This window comes from Stylophora pistillata, chromosome 9 (assembly GCF_964205215.1).
Source record: "Stylophora pistillata chromosome 9, jaStyPist1.2, whole genome shotgun sequence".
Lineage (NCBI taxonomy): Eukaryota > Metazoa > Cnidaria > Anthozoa > Scleractinia > Pocilloporidae > Stylophora > Stylophora pistillata.
The window spans coordinates 2,810,653-2,823,074 of record NC_142527.1 but is presented as its reverse complement, the minus strand read 5'-3'; the positions used below and the strand labels follow the sequence as shown (position 1 = coordinate 2,823,074).

The 12,422-nt window shown below is 37.5% G+C and overlaps 3 protein-coding genes and 1 long non-coding RNA gene across 5 annotated transcripts; 2 read left to right on the top strand and 2 right to left on the bottom strand.

Moving 5' to 3' along the window:
- Positions 1-812: 812 nt before the first annotated feature.
- On the top strand, positions 813-5,397 carry LOC111327113 (ubiquitin-conjugating enzyme E2 A). The gene is made up of 6 exons (XM_022931223.2): positions 813-968; positions 1,123-1,203; positions 1,297-1,322; positions 1,463-1,552; positions 3,120-3,208; positions 4,863-5,397. The coding sequence occupies exons 1-6, from the start codon at positions 925-927 to the stop codon at positions 4,989-4,991; spliced, it is 459 nt and encodes a 152-aa protein (XP_022786958.1). The 5' UTR covers positions 813-924; the 3' UTR covers positions 4,992-5,397.
- Positions 5,398-5,762: 365 nt separating this feature from the next.
- On the bottom strand, positions 5,763-9,157 carry LOC111327104 (solute carrier family 25 member 43). 2 transcript variants are annotated; one of them, XM_022931212.2, is made up of 6 exons: positions 8,784-9,157; positions 8,068-8,314; positions 7,470-7,600; positions 6,965-7,006; positions 6,539-6,673; positions 5,763-6,155 (listed from the first exon to the last, which is right to left on the bottom strand). In XM_022931212.2, exons 1-6 carry the CDS (start codon positions 9,060-9,062, stop codon positions 5,976-5,978), a joined length of 1,014 nt encoding a protein of 337 aa, XP_022786947.2. In that variant the 5' UTR covers positions 9,063-9,157; the 3' UTR covers positions 5,763-5,975. The 2 variants fall into 2 exon arrangements, with proteins under 2 accessions (XP_022786947.2, XP_088588471.1); XM_088732345.1 differs by having other exon boundaries at positions 5,973-6,111.
- A 69-nt stretch (positions 9,158-9,226) lies between these two features.
- On the top strand, positions 9,227-11,062 carry LOC148722790 (uncharacterized). The gene is made up of 2 exons (XR_015991430.1): positions 9,227-9,930; positions 10,034-11,062. It is a non-coding gene; the product is annotated as an uncharacterized LOC148722790 (long non-coding RNA).
- On the bottom strand, positions 9,932-12,311 carry LOC111326887 (uncharacterized). The gene is made up of 3 exons (XM_022930973.2): positions 12,062-12,311; positions 11,360-11,585; positions 9,932-10,813 (listed from the first exon to the last, which is right to left on the bottom strand). The coding sequence occupies exons 2-3, from the start codon at positions 11,583-11,585 to the stop codon at positions 10,131-10,133; spliced, it is 909 nt and encodes a 302-aa protein (XP_022786708.1). The 5' UTR covers positions 12,062-12,311; the 3' UTR covers positions 9,932-10,130.
- Between the last annotated feature and the right edge of the window lie 111 nt (positions 12,312-12,422).

Here is a 12,422-nt window from a genome sequence, read left to right as displayed (position 1 = left end):
AATTAAGCAGACGGACAGAAACAAAATAGTTGGTAGTTGCTAAGATACTTTCCGAAATGCTTTTAATTTAATGATAAATGAATTGCTTTTCGTTGTGCTGTTTTTTAGAGTTTCTTTTCATTCCCCCGTCTTTCATCGGTAAATTGACAGACATAGATCTTTCTTGGTAAGTTGCACCGGTAAAATCCACTCTTATGTTTTTTCTCGTTCTTCATCAGCTTTTAAAAAGTGTATCAATAATCAAATTCAAGAGACTTCATTTCCCACTTTTTAAAAACTGTTTTCGATTTAAGAAAAGAAGAGAAATCGCATCCTACAATCAGATGAAACCCTTGAATTCATGGAAACCGAAAATATTGCCGGAAGTTTTTCTGTGTAGGCTTTCATAGCCAATTTTCAAATGATTATCTTAACACGTGAAATAAATATTTTCATTTGAGATCATTACATGATACCAAAGAAGAATGATATTTTTTTATGTTTATATTCTGCAAATGATCTGTGATGATGCGCTTTTATTTTAGGAAATTCAAATGACGAGAAGAAGAAAGGTTTATCAGTTTTTCAAAAGCAAGAGATGGTAAAGTGTCCTCTGTGCTGGAGCGAAAACTTCCTTACTGGGAAAGAAAAGATGGCAAAAAAAATGCACTAAACTTTGGAAGACATTCAAAACTAAGTCATGACAAAGAGACCATGCCATGATATCGTCCTCTCTTAACACCAAATCTTGTTTTCAGGCCGAGTTATTCATAAGGACAACTTTCGGTTTACTTTTTTCACTTTCAATTCCGGTCAGCAGATTGCATCATAAGACGATGACACGGTAGATGACGTCACAGGTCTCGATACTTCGATCGCAAATTGTAGTGAGCCAGTGAACTACAAGTCAGTGAATTTTGTGTTGTTATTCAACCAAAATCTAGCATGACAACTTCGGCTAGAAGACGCCTAATGAGAGATTTTAAAAAGTAAGGCACCTTTCCTCGCTATTTTAAGTACCTTTGTCTCTACACACGGACCAGTTGCTGTCGCAAATTTGGTTGTGAAGATGGTTTCGTGTTGAATGTTCTTGTTGACTGTATATGCCTGCAATGTGCGTTCATCTCTTTCATCATTTCCTAGGCTTCAAGATGACCCCCCTACTGGAGTTACCGGTGCTCCGACAGAAAACAATATAATGTTGTGGAATGCAGTTATTTTCGGGTAAGTGGAGATCAGAATGTCTAGGGAAAGTTATCATCGGAGACAGGCTGAAAGTTTTTCTTTCTAACGCTTTGCTTTTTGTCTCTTACCCAGACCAGACGACACTCCGTTTGAAGGAGGTTTGTTTTCAATCCAACTGTTTTGCTTTCCTCCCATTTTTAAATCCTGTACAAGATGAAACTTCAATGTCTTTTCGTCGATTTTGTCTGTACGTCTTGAAATTGTAGTATATTTCTAAGACTCATGTTTTTCGCCACAGGAACATTTAGACTAACCATGGAATTCACCGAAGAATACCCCAATAAAGCACCTACTGTTAAATTTATTTCAAAAATGTTTCATCCTAACGGTAAGTGTTGCTTTTTGTCTGAACACTAGTTATCTTAGACTCACTTCTAAAGATGGTCGTGCGGTCTTTCATTTCGTTTATATTGAGACTGTAAACGGATCGTATTTTTTTACTAACAATTTTACGACTGAAATAAATTTCACCAAGTGAAGTAATAGACCACACAGGCTGGTGTTCTGAAATAAACTTTAAGGTGGCTCTAAAGAGTTTTAATACATCATTACTACCACTACCTATGTGTTAACTAGTATCAAAACAATTTTAGCTTTGACAATCGACGATATTATTTTGATGTATGAAGTTGGGATGGAAATGGCACTGTGAAGAAAAGTACTATTGCAGTTTCATTTTTGTGCTAATGACTCACAATCTACATCATGAATTTCTAAAATTGCAAGAAAAATGATAAGACATTCTTGTTATGTAACTCATCGATGACAAACCTTAGCCTCTCTTTTTCACACTTTAACAACATGTATCTACCAGTAGATGTTACAGTAAATATGTATAACTGACATAGTATTTCTTCATGTGTGTTGTGAGTTTATGTAATTAGTCAATGTCAGTCTACAACAATCATTGCCACACATTAACAAGTGAATAGAGCTCCCAGTGATTCCCATTTAATAGTTCAGGTGGATCATTTTGGTGAGAGTAGTGCTCAAAAGGACTGTCGACAGTAGTGTGGAAGTCACTGTCAGAGTGGCTCCAGTGAGGGTTCACATTCACCATTTAGTATGTGCTCTACACGTGGTTAATTTAACTGATAACATTTTGCTGTTTGGCACACTGAATTGAGAAGTTTGTTTGATTTGAAATCTTCCCTCTCTATTTGAACCCAGAGACATATATATTATTCACTTTCTGGGAGGTCCGTATTGGGAAAAACTGTGCCAGAGGTTTTGGATACTGCTCTCGGCCTAGAACCTCAGAGGGTACTCAAGATAGAGGGCACAGTTTTTCCCAATATGGATTGACCTAGGCTGGTGAATAACACTTTTATATTTTTGTAACACTTAACAAAATGCTTGCCAAAAGGACACAAATGATTTTGGACTACAATTATGATTTTAATTACAAGAAGATCCTCCATAAACTGAACAATTTAGCAGGCTGGATGGCAGAATACTGCACACTCTCAGAACTAATCAGATGGCAGGATTTGTAGAATACTGCCAGCTGATGAACTGAGAAAAAATTATTAATGAATATCTAACTTACCTAATTTTCTTCATGCATACTGTGAGATATGGAACAACTTTTTCTGATGAAATCTATAGACTGCACACTGCTCACGTGGACCATAAATCTGAGCAGATAATACTCAGTCCATAACTTACAGTATAGACCTTGAACTAGGTTAGAGGTATTTATTACCTTCTACCTTTCTACTCCCAATACATAACATGCAATTTTCCCTTTCAGCCAGTAAGAACACAACATTACTGCTTGAACTGAGAAAGTCCAATCCATGCCTCAGACTGCACATATATGATCAACAATGTATTTTTAATTACAATAAAGTGGGAAAGTTATTAACTACTTTCTTCAATGACTTATCTTTCAGTTTATGCTGATGGAGGCATTTGCTTAGATATTCTTCAAAACAGATGGAGTCCTACATATGATGTGGCAGCAATTCTTACTTCAATACAGGTTTGTGTTCCAGTAACATAGGGTCTTGTTATGAATGATGATTGATTATTGTGAAGAGCTTTACCAAAGCTGCCTTGGCCAAAACATTTTCTAAAGTCCCTCTGCATTTTCATGACTCAACTATCAGAATCACCATGGGGTATCCACCGCATTTGCCCCCTATCGAGTTTGCCCCAACCTTATACCATGTTTTGCCCCCAATATTTTTGAGGTTGACCCCACCAATTTGAGTTCACCCCCAGATTGAGTAATGCCTAAATTAGTTTCTGTTGAAAATTACAAATAAGTTAAAACCAAGACAAGTTTTGAATTTTAATTGGCTGACAGCCATTTTGAAAGTTTATGTGTGTGGGAGCTGGGGCAACCTGAAACAATAAATAAATTAACTTTAAGTCTGTTGGTAAAAATTATCAAGTGTGAGTCTTACATTCACAAATAAAGTTAAGCGAAGTATCAGTAAAAATTTTACACATTTGTTACAAGTCATTGTCGCAAGGAAAGCAAGGTTTGCATTTTCTCAAGTCTGGTTGCTACGATTAAAAACCCTATGAAGTGTGGAATGCATTCTCTTATTAAGTCTTAAATAATCAAAAGCATGATCTAATCATGGTTTTGTAAATTCTTCAATCTTATTTTCTTGAATAAAGCGAAACGAGGTAAGTATCATTAAAACTGTTACACGTTTATTATAAGTCTAACAACTTAAGCAGTGCTGTTGTGATGAAAGTGTGGTTTGCATCTTCTCAAGTCTGGTTGTTACGATAGACACATTTCATGTTCGTTAGATTAACCGAGGTTGTTTCTCATCTTTTCCAGTCCAAATAATAAGTTAAGCAATGTTTTGATTTAAGACAGTGTGATTCACATTATCACAACTTCAGTATATATACCATTGTTTTTGGTAAACCCCAGATCCCACACAGAGTATTTAGTTGATTCCGCCAACCCAGTTCCCAAGCAGATTCCATGCAATTGCCTAAATTCAGAATGGTTGTTGCTGACTTGACATTTGGTGCGATCTGCTAGTGCCCTCAATCTTGAGCAATTTTTGTCACAAATCAACTCATCTGGACATTACTCAATCTGGGGGTGAACTTGACTTGGTAGGGTCAGACTCGAAAAGTGTGGGGGCAAACACGGTATAAGGTAGGGGTGAACACAGTGCAATTCCACCAGGGAGGTTCACATGATTATCACACCTAAACCAGTTACTGGTAAATTATGTATTCAATTCTGCCCAAATTGGGAAATGGCTGCTACGAAAACTTTATCGAAAGTATTTCAATAATTGTACAATTTTTTGTTAAGTATGGCAAAATGAGTTGGAAGTAGCTGGCTAAAAATGGCAGATCTGGTGCTGGTTTTGGTGGGCAAGTAGCTCTTATTGATAGCTCTGAAAGTCTCGTTTGAGTGTGTTATATATATATATATATATATAACAAGTTAAGAGGCCTCGAGCCAACAGTGACGCTGTGGAACTGATGAAGGTCTCGGCCCGAAACGTAGTTTATTAAACTTTCTTAGACTTTTTATTTGAGTATATGCCTTTCTTAGCTCGAAGTTGTCTGTCCTCGTGTACTACAATATATATATATATATATATATATATATATATATATATAATACATCTAATAATATACTTTCTATCTTGCAGTCATTATTAGATGAGCCAAATCCAAATAGTCCTGCTAACAGCTTAGCTGCTCAACTTTACCAAGAGAACAAACGAGAGTATGAGAAAAAAGTCATCGCCATTGTTGAGCAAAGTTGGCAATCAAGTTAATTTCTTTCTTTCTGTTTTCTACTCTGGCATGTTTGTATGTGAATTTCTCCTGGTGCTCTCTTCTTCATTATTTGTTTGTGTGTGTTTTGTTTTGTTTTTTTAATTTTCAACAAAAGCATGTTAAGAAAAGGCAGAAAATTTTCAACTGGACTTTGAACAGTTGATGGGGAGAATTGTTTCTGCTAACAAAAGCAACGTAATATGGTGTAGGCAATGGTAAATGTAAACTTTTCAGTATTTAAGCATTAATGAGATTTGTATAGTATGGCTTTTTAATTAATCACGTTTTGTGTCATGTTAGAAATGAGGCCTAGATTGGTAAGATATTCTGGGCTGTGCTTCATGTACTAGATTCAGTATGTTAAAGTGGTGTAAATACACAGAAATAAACTAATGAACCCTGCAATTGTATTGTAGATTATGCCCTACCTGTGTGCAAATTGTCTTCTGACTAAAGGAAACCCCTTGCCCCTAAGCTTGTGACGAGACATAACTTTTTTTCTTTAATTAAGCTGTGACCTAATTTTTCCAAACTGGGAGAAGCACTGACTCAATCCTCTATACCCTAACATCAGTTTGCAGTTTGATGAACTGAACATTCTAAGACAGATGCTTCTCTGGTAAGACTAGACAACCATATTAGGGGTTGAAGGGACCTTTTTCCTAGTCATAACCGTATATAACCAACAAATCAGTTCTTTAGTAGCATAATTTAAGGAGATAAAACATTTATCCACCTTGCCAATATTGTTTGGTTGACATAAGGCAAAATTGTACTAAATAAATAAATTTAATTTGTAATTTAACAACTGAGCATTCTATGAAAGATATATTTCTCTGATATCACCATAAAATCAAAAGTTATTTTGGGATCAATTTCTTTCTAAACTTCAATTTAAGAATTTAAGCTGTACAGAAATTCTTCTTAAACACTACTGTCTACCACAGGCTAGCCACTCTGGAGCATTTGGTTAGTGTCCTGTGTCATCTGTTGTGCCCTTTCTTCTTCAAAGCATGATGACGCAATTCCTTTGGCGACATACTCTGATCAACGTAAACTTTTGGAACATGAGAAAATGGTGACTCTGTGAATCCATTGTAGAAGAGGAATATTCTTTTACTGTATTCAAATGATAAAAACATAATCCCAGCATTTGGAGCAATCTACATAAAAGAGAAGTTGGTTAAGATGGGAAAAACAGAAGGTGAAAAAAAGGTAACATCAAAGCAACTAGAAGTAAAGTTTCTTCCCCTCAATGGTACCATGGTCCATCAGCAGTTATTTCCTAGAATAGGCTAGAGCTCCAATTAGATTTCCCTCATAGGTTTCTTGGTACCCATTTACATTTTTTGGTGGACCAAGGAACTATGGGAGTTCAGTATTTTGTCCACAAACCCAACACAAAGACCTGAGCAGGTCTCAATCACAGAATTCCTAACTAAGTTTCCAGTGTACGGATGTTTATGTTACTGGACACGAGGTTCATATTGGGAAAAAACTGTCCAGAGGTGTTGAGTACAGCCTAAGATGAGGCAATCATTCTCACCTTCAGCAGGTTAGCTGATAGACCTCTCCACAAACCAGTGATTCCATTCACTTTCACTGTCTGAACAAATGCACCAGTCATTCCTTTAAATTGAACATCAACACCACCATTATTTGGGAGAATTCTGCTTTGAGCCTGTCAGATACAAAGAAGACTTCACATTACTTATTCAATTATGACTTTCTGTATTAAAAGAAGTTGTTCACTTACAACAAATGCAGAAAATATTTAAATGGACAGCTTAGGTTTGATATTTCAAAACACATAATTACCTTATTATCAAGTGTTGTCTTTATTAAAAAAGGAATTCTAACCCTCCTTGGTAAAGGAACACTGGTTTAGATTACCGCAGCATAAGTTTACTTGGTTCGAAAAATATTTTATAAATATTAATTATGGCTTAAGTTTTATACTTCAAACATATACCTGCATTTTCTTTCGAATCGTGTCAAAGGGAAATGATAATGTCTGAAAACCAAATAAATGTCACATATTAATTGCTTATGAAATATGCATATGTACTGGTAATTAAGCTTGTGTTGATTAAAGAAAAAATGTCCCAGTTTACCAATAGGCATGTAGCTTAAGTTGGAGGAAAGATCTTTAGACTCAATCATGTACAGAGCAAAACAAAGTCAAAGCATGTGACAACTGCTTTGCCGAAGATGAAATATTGTACAAATTTGATTGAAAAAGAGACCACATGTCTGATCAGTAGCAGTCAACAGTTTGTGTCAGTTGGATAAAATATGACTACACATTTACTGAAAAGGCAGATAAAAATAACTACCAAAGAACTTCACCATGTAGACTAGGCTGGATGTAGAGTATTCACAAATGAATCCTTGCTAATTATTACACTTGATGATTTAAAATTTAAATCCATCTTTTTTTCCAGTGAAAGGTAACAACAGTAAGTGAGAAATACCACCTTAGCAACAGCAGCAACCAGACATCCGCTGAAAAACATGTACATTGGGGTCATATCACCAGGAGGCGTGGGAATTGAACTGTCCAGAATTTCATATGCTAAAAATGAACCTCCAGCAAAAGGAATCACACCTTAAAAGAAACAAGCTATTATTCAAACTTACCAAAACATAAATAAGCTCAAGCTTTTGCATTACAAGCCTACTCAATATCAATTTTCAATTTTTTCAAATAAATTCTAAAAATTCATGAAACTTCCCAGAGGCAGATCCAGGGGGAGGGTCTGGGGGGGTCCGCACCCCCCCATCAGACCTGATGCTTACAACTTTGAGACTGAAATTCTTACATCCGCAGGATCGTATATCACTTTTTAACTGGCTGATTTTTTAAATTAATGAATCCAAGTAAATGGTAAGCGGCCAAGGAATTATAACGTGCAACCATGACTGGTGGGAGGGGGTGTGGGGGAGAAGTAATTTGCCTCAAAAGAGTCCAACAGTCCTTTCTGAACCAAAGTTTGAACCCCCCCTATCAAAAATTCCTGGATCCACCCCTGCTTCCCATTTCATTACCATCTGTCTGTACATCCAAGTACTCACCAAGAAATGTTGGAAATAATCCTTTGTACAATGCCATAAATCCTTCTGTTTTCCAGATTTTTCGAAAACCATGCATGATTCCACAATAGTTTGACGAAGAAGGATTCACATTCTGGATGATAAGTCGAGTCTTGAGCATGTCAGCTGGGTACACCAAAAGTGCTGCAATTAGGGTGCTTCCTGAGCCAGCTACCATCCAACTTTTAGCACTTAGATTACTTGGCATGTGTGCGTCTTCTAAAACTGCCTGAAATTTGGCCAATATTTCAAATACTTTTTTTTCTAAAAATAAGTGAATCAAGGAGCATAATTACTTGTTATGTATTATCAAAGCACTTTTCATTTTTATACATTGATGATTGCTTGAAGGGGAACTGAAGCCTTTAAAGTTAACTAAAAATGAATGCGGAAAAAATTACAACTTTAGGCTTGAGTTCTCCTTTGAGGGGAGGGACCCTCAATGCAATCCATACATTAAAATCACTATTTATAAGAAGTTTCTAGAATGGAAAACTCGTTCTGGATCAAGTCAGTTTCGAAAATCGTGACCTGTTAGGCAACAAACACCTGTCTTAATTTTTTTTTTTTCGGTGGGGAGGGGGAGGGGTCATGAGAAAAGGGTTCTATACCGTCCATTTCGTATACCTATCACTACAGTTTTCGCTCTATGCAAGTTATCATAAGAACATTTAGCTTTGAAATGTACTATCGCTCACTATCAAGTTGTGGAAGGCAGCCATTTGTATTGCACTGTAAGGAACCAGCCGTAGACAAGAGATACCATTTCCTTTCCAGAAGGCCTTTAAACCCTCATTGCGATAAATCCTGTTGAAAGCTCTCAAAAAACCATAACGAGTTTCTGGGGTTCCAACTTGTGATAACACTTTCACAACTTCGAGCGGAGAGGTCATAGTTCTTGAAAGAACGCCAGCAATTCCTCCACAGAAAATACTTTGCAAAAACGTTAACCTTTCATCCTCCGCAGGTTTCACCATTATCAGAAATTAGTCTCAGAGCACTTTCCAAGGAATACTTTGACCTTAACACTACAGTAAGGAGCTAATTTAGCCGCCATTTTGTTTATTAGTGGCGTGAGACAATGGAACCTAGGGTTCAGGTCTCCCTCGATTATATTTGTAGCAAGGTTACCTAATGATATAAACTCAGCACTTCTTGGAAAATTAAAAACGACGGACGTAGTTTTTAAATACCAATGTATCATTATTGTTAAGTCTGTAGTCAGTATCTAGTTCTTTCTTGTCTACAAAATGGTTTCTAACTGAATTTCATTTCACCCACAGACCTGATCTTTGCTCATCAACTTAATAGGAAATTCTCAAGATAAGAACTACAGTAGAATCAATTTTCAAAGGAAATAATGTTTGACAATTTATGAGCATATGATGGAGGAAAAATTCCTTTGAAGATTTACAACAGCATCACCCTTGAATCACACTTAAGGTCACTAGAGAGGCCCCGATAGGATAAATTCCAATGGGCGACATGGTGTTGAAACAGCGACATCAGGGAAATGAAAATGCAACTTCCAGCACAACATTGATGAAATTACGACAGCGACATCAGAACCTTCCAAAATGGTGATGTGACAAAGTTTGAAATTCAGACGGGCGACATCTATACCCCCCTAACAGGGCCTCACTAGAATAAAAGAAATTATCATCAACTAAAGAAGGTATTGATTGTGAAGCAGATTCTCCTTTGTCAGCACCTTAAGAAATGTATGGAGAACAGTATGGAGAATGTAAATACTGATCTAAGGGTGTTAGAGGTTGACAAAAAGTCCATGCCAGCAAAGGGATGTCTCAAAGTCATTACTGAGGACAGAAACAAGTCAGACAAAAGGTAAGTTTTAACTTGATTTTATTTTTAGAAAATATACATTTGCAAATAAATGAGACGAACTCTCTACTTGCAAAAATATCACTCTGGTATTATTTTTACACAGTGGTAGTTTGGATACTGTCCAGGAGATAATCAAGAATCGTTTACAAAGCAGGAGATTTCAATCTTGTGACAGATGATACTGTGTCCGAATCAGGATCTTAGTCATCGAAACGCCAGCTCACATACACCTCCTTAAGCTTGTCAAAGCCAGCCAGCACGCCAGCTCCAGCCATACCACGCAGGACATTAGCTCCAGCACCCTTCATAAGGGACATGAAGCCTTCATTCTTCAAGATCTGGACAGTACAATCGATGGAACCCTTGTATTTCACTGCCTGCCCAGATGTCATCATCATGCGTCGCCGTATGGTGTCAATTGGGTAAGAAGCCAGACCTGAGCTCACAGTCACACCATAACCCAGAAGGAATGAGAGCACCAAAGAGGCATCATCTCCCAGCAGCAGTGGCTTCAGGGTGTCATACAACCCAAAGTAGAACCCTCGGTACACAATAATACCAACACAAGAAATCACAAAACCTCTGTAGAGTCCAACAATGCCATCACTCTTTAAGGTTTTTGTGTAAACATCAATGAGACCATTGAATTGGCGCTCAGCACCTTTCGACTTAGCATCATTTGCCAGACGGGTTCGGGCGTAGTCAAGGGAGTACACAAAGAGCAATGACAGGGCTCCAGCAGCTCCACCAGAGGCAATGTTCTTGCTGAACTTTGCTGCATAAGAGTCAGTTTTCTTTGGCTTGAAAAGGGCTTTAATCTGATCTTTAAATGCAAAGTTCAGGGCCTGGGTCGGGAAATACCTGATGCAATTGGCCAGGTTACCTGGAATAAATAAAAACAAGTTACACTACCGACAATTTTTTTATAAGGCAGAAACTAAACAATCGGTGAAAAATACATTGACAAAGCAGAACACATGGAGAACTTTACATCTAAATAAATCAGTAACAGAAGGAAAAAAAGATTGTAGCTGACATAAATATAAAGAAATTAGATATATTGCAAAGGAAAACTTACAACAAATTTTTCAGTGAAGGTCTATTAAAATCTAGGTAACAGAAATAGGAATAATGTTTGGTCAGCGTTGTGGTATCCCTGCTTCCAATGAGAGAAAGATCGAATCATTCCTCATCCAGCAAAACTGGGAGGTCTTCTAAGTAAAATATATTTTAAGGCTACTACCAGCCCTGATCTGTGAAATTCTGGAAAGGTTCCTACATGTGCAAACCAAACAAACAGAGGCAAAACTGAGTTTTAGCTGTCCTGAGCCTACACAGCTGATTGGTTTTTAAACTATCATCGGAGTAGTGCTGAAAAGCAGCGACAACAGGCAACAAAATAACCGCACTATCAAAACAAAGTACTTACCCCTCCAAAAAGATACAGCTCCTTCTGCTTTGTAGGTCCTGACAGTGCAGTCAATGACACCTTTGTAAGGTGTATCCAGTCGGCCAGCCTTGATCATCTCATCCTGGTTTTGAACAAGAAGTTTCACTCGCTCAATCGGGGCGGCTGCAGTCTTAGAGATAACTGCTGCAGCACCACTCAGAGCGAAGTTCTCCACGAAGTGAAGTTTCTTCTTTTGTGTGGCCATCTAGAAAGAGGAAAATCAAAAATGAATTTTGTTTTGAAAATGACTCATCAATAAAAATACGCTCCGGCGCGACTTTCTGTTTCTCGAAGGCAGTCAGCTCTGTTGTGGAGTAACCTCTTCCCGAGTCGTGGAAAATTACACACATAACACGCCCCTTTGACCTTCACACGGCCTTACTTGCAAATGAACCGACATGACCTGAGACCTTTATCAAGTCCGTAGGACTTCTTTACAAAGGTGGAGAAAGAGAGAAAAAAAAACAAAACAACAACAACAACAAGAAAAACAATTCAATTTCCACGCTATCGAAGACTTCACCAGGAGTTTGTGGTTTAACCGAACCTCTTCTGGAACGTTTCGCATTTTAAGAGAGCTTCAAAATCGACATTTCATTGAGAACAGTTAATGGCAAAATTTCCCTGCTTTACATGATAGATTGAGACTATCACCTCTTTGCAAGAGAACGATATGCTTACATTCGAGTCGAATCCGGTAAATTGATCGAGACAACTCTGTGCTCGAGAGAATTAAGCGACAAGTCGGTGAGAGAGCTCAAATACTAAGGAAATTATGCAATAACTGACGTCACAGACGTAATTGCCCATTAATCTACTCTACTAACTTAATAAGGGAATCCCCGGCCGTAAGTAATCTGCATTAATTAATTCATTAAAAATTAGCAATTAAAAATTAATCTCTGCAAATCTGTATTTAAGATTCTAATGCAGGGGGGAGGGGGGGGGGAGGCGGGGAGTTGCCGCGTTTCCCCACCATGTTCTCTTGGGGGCCGATGGGGTCGAAAAGCCAACGTGACATCAGAACCCCATTTAAAAACTT

Bases quoted from the DNA above. Each gene is read 5' to 3' on its own strand.
- LOC111327113 (XM_022931223.2), top strand. From the start codon at position 925: ATGACAACTTCGGCTAGAAGACGCCTAATGAGAGATTTTAAAAA. The intron at 969-1,122 runs GTAAGGCACCTT...ATCATTTCCTAG, and splicing joins CTAATGAGAGATTTTAAAAA to GCTTCAAGATGACCCCCCTA. The intron at 1,553-3,119 runs GTAAGTGTTGCT...CTTATCTTTCAG, and splicing joins AAAAATGTTTCATCCTAACG to TTTATGCTGATGGAGGCATT.
- LOC111327104 (XM_022931212.2), bottom strand. From the start codon at position 9,062: ATGGTGAAACCTGCGGAGGATGAAAGGTTAACGTTTTTGCAAAGTATT. The intron at 8,315-8,783 runs GTGAGCGATAGT...GCCAAATTTCAG, and splicing joins CTGCCTTCCACAACTTGATA to GCAGTTTTAGAAGACGCACA. The intron at 6,156-6,538 runs GTGAGAATGATT...TCTTTTATGTAG, and splicing joins TATCAGCTAACCTGCTGAAG to ATTGCTCCAAATGCTGGGAT.
- LOC111326887 (XM_022930973.2), bottom strand. From the start codon at position 11,585: ATGGCCACACAAAAGAAGAAACTTCACTTCGTGGAGAACTTCGCTCTG. The intron at 10,814-11,359 runs GTAAGTACTTTG...TATTTATTCCAG, and splicing joins AGCTGTATCTTTTTGGAGGG to GTAACCTGGCCAATTGCATC.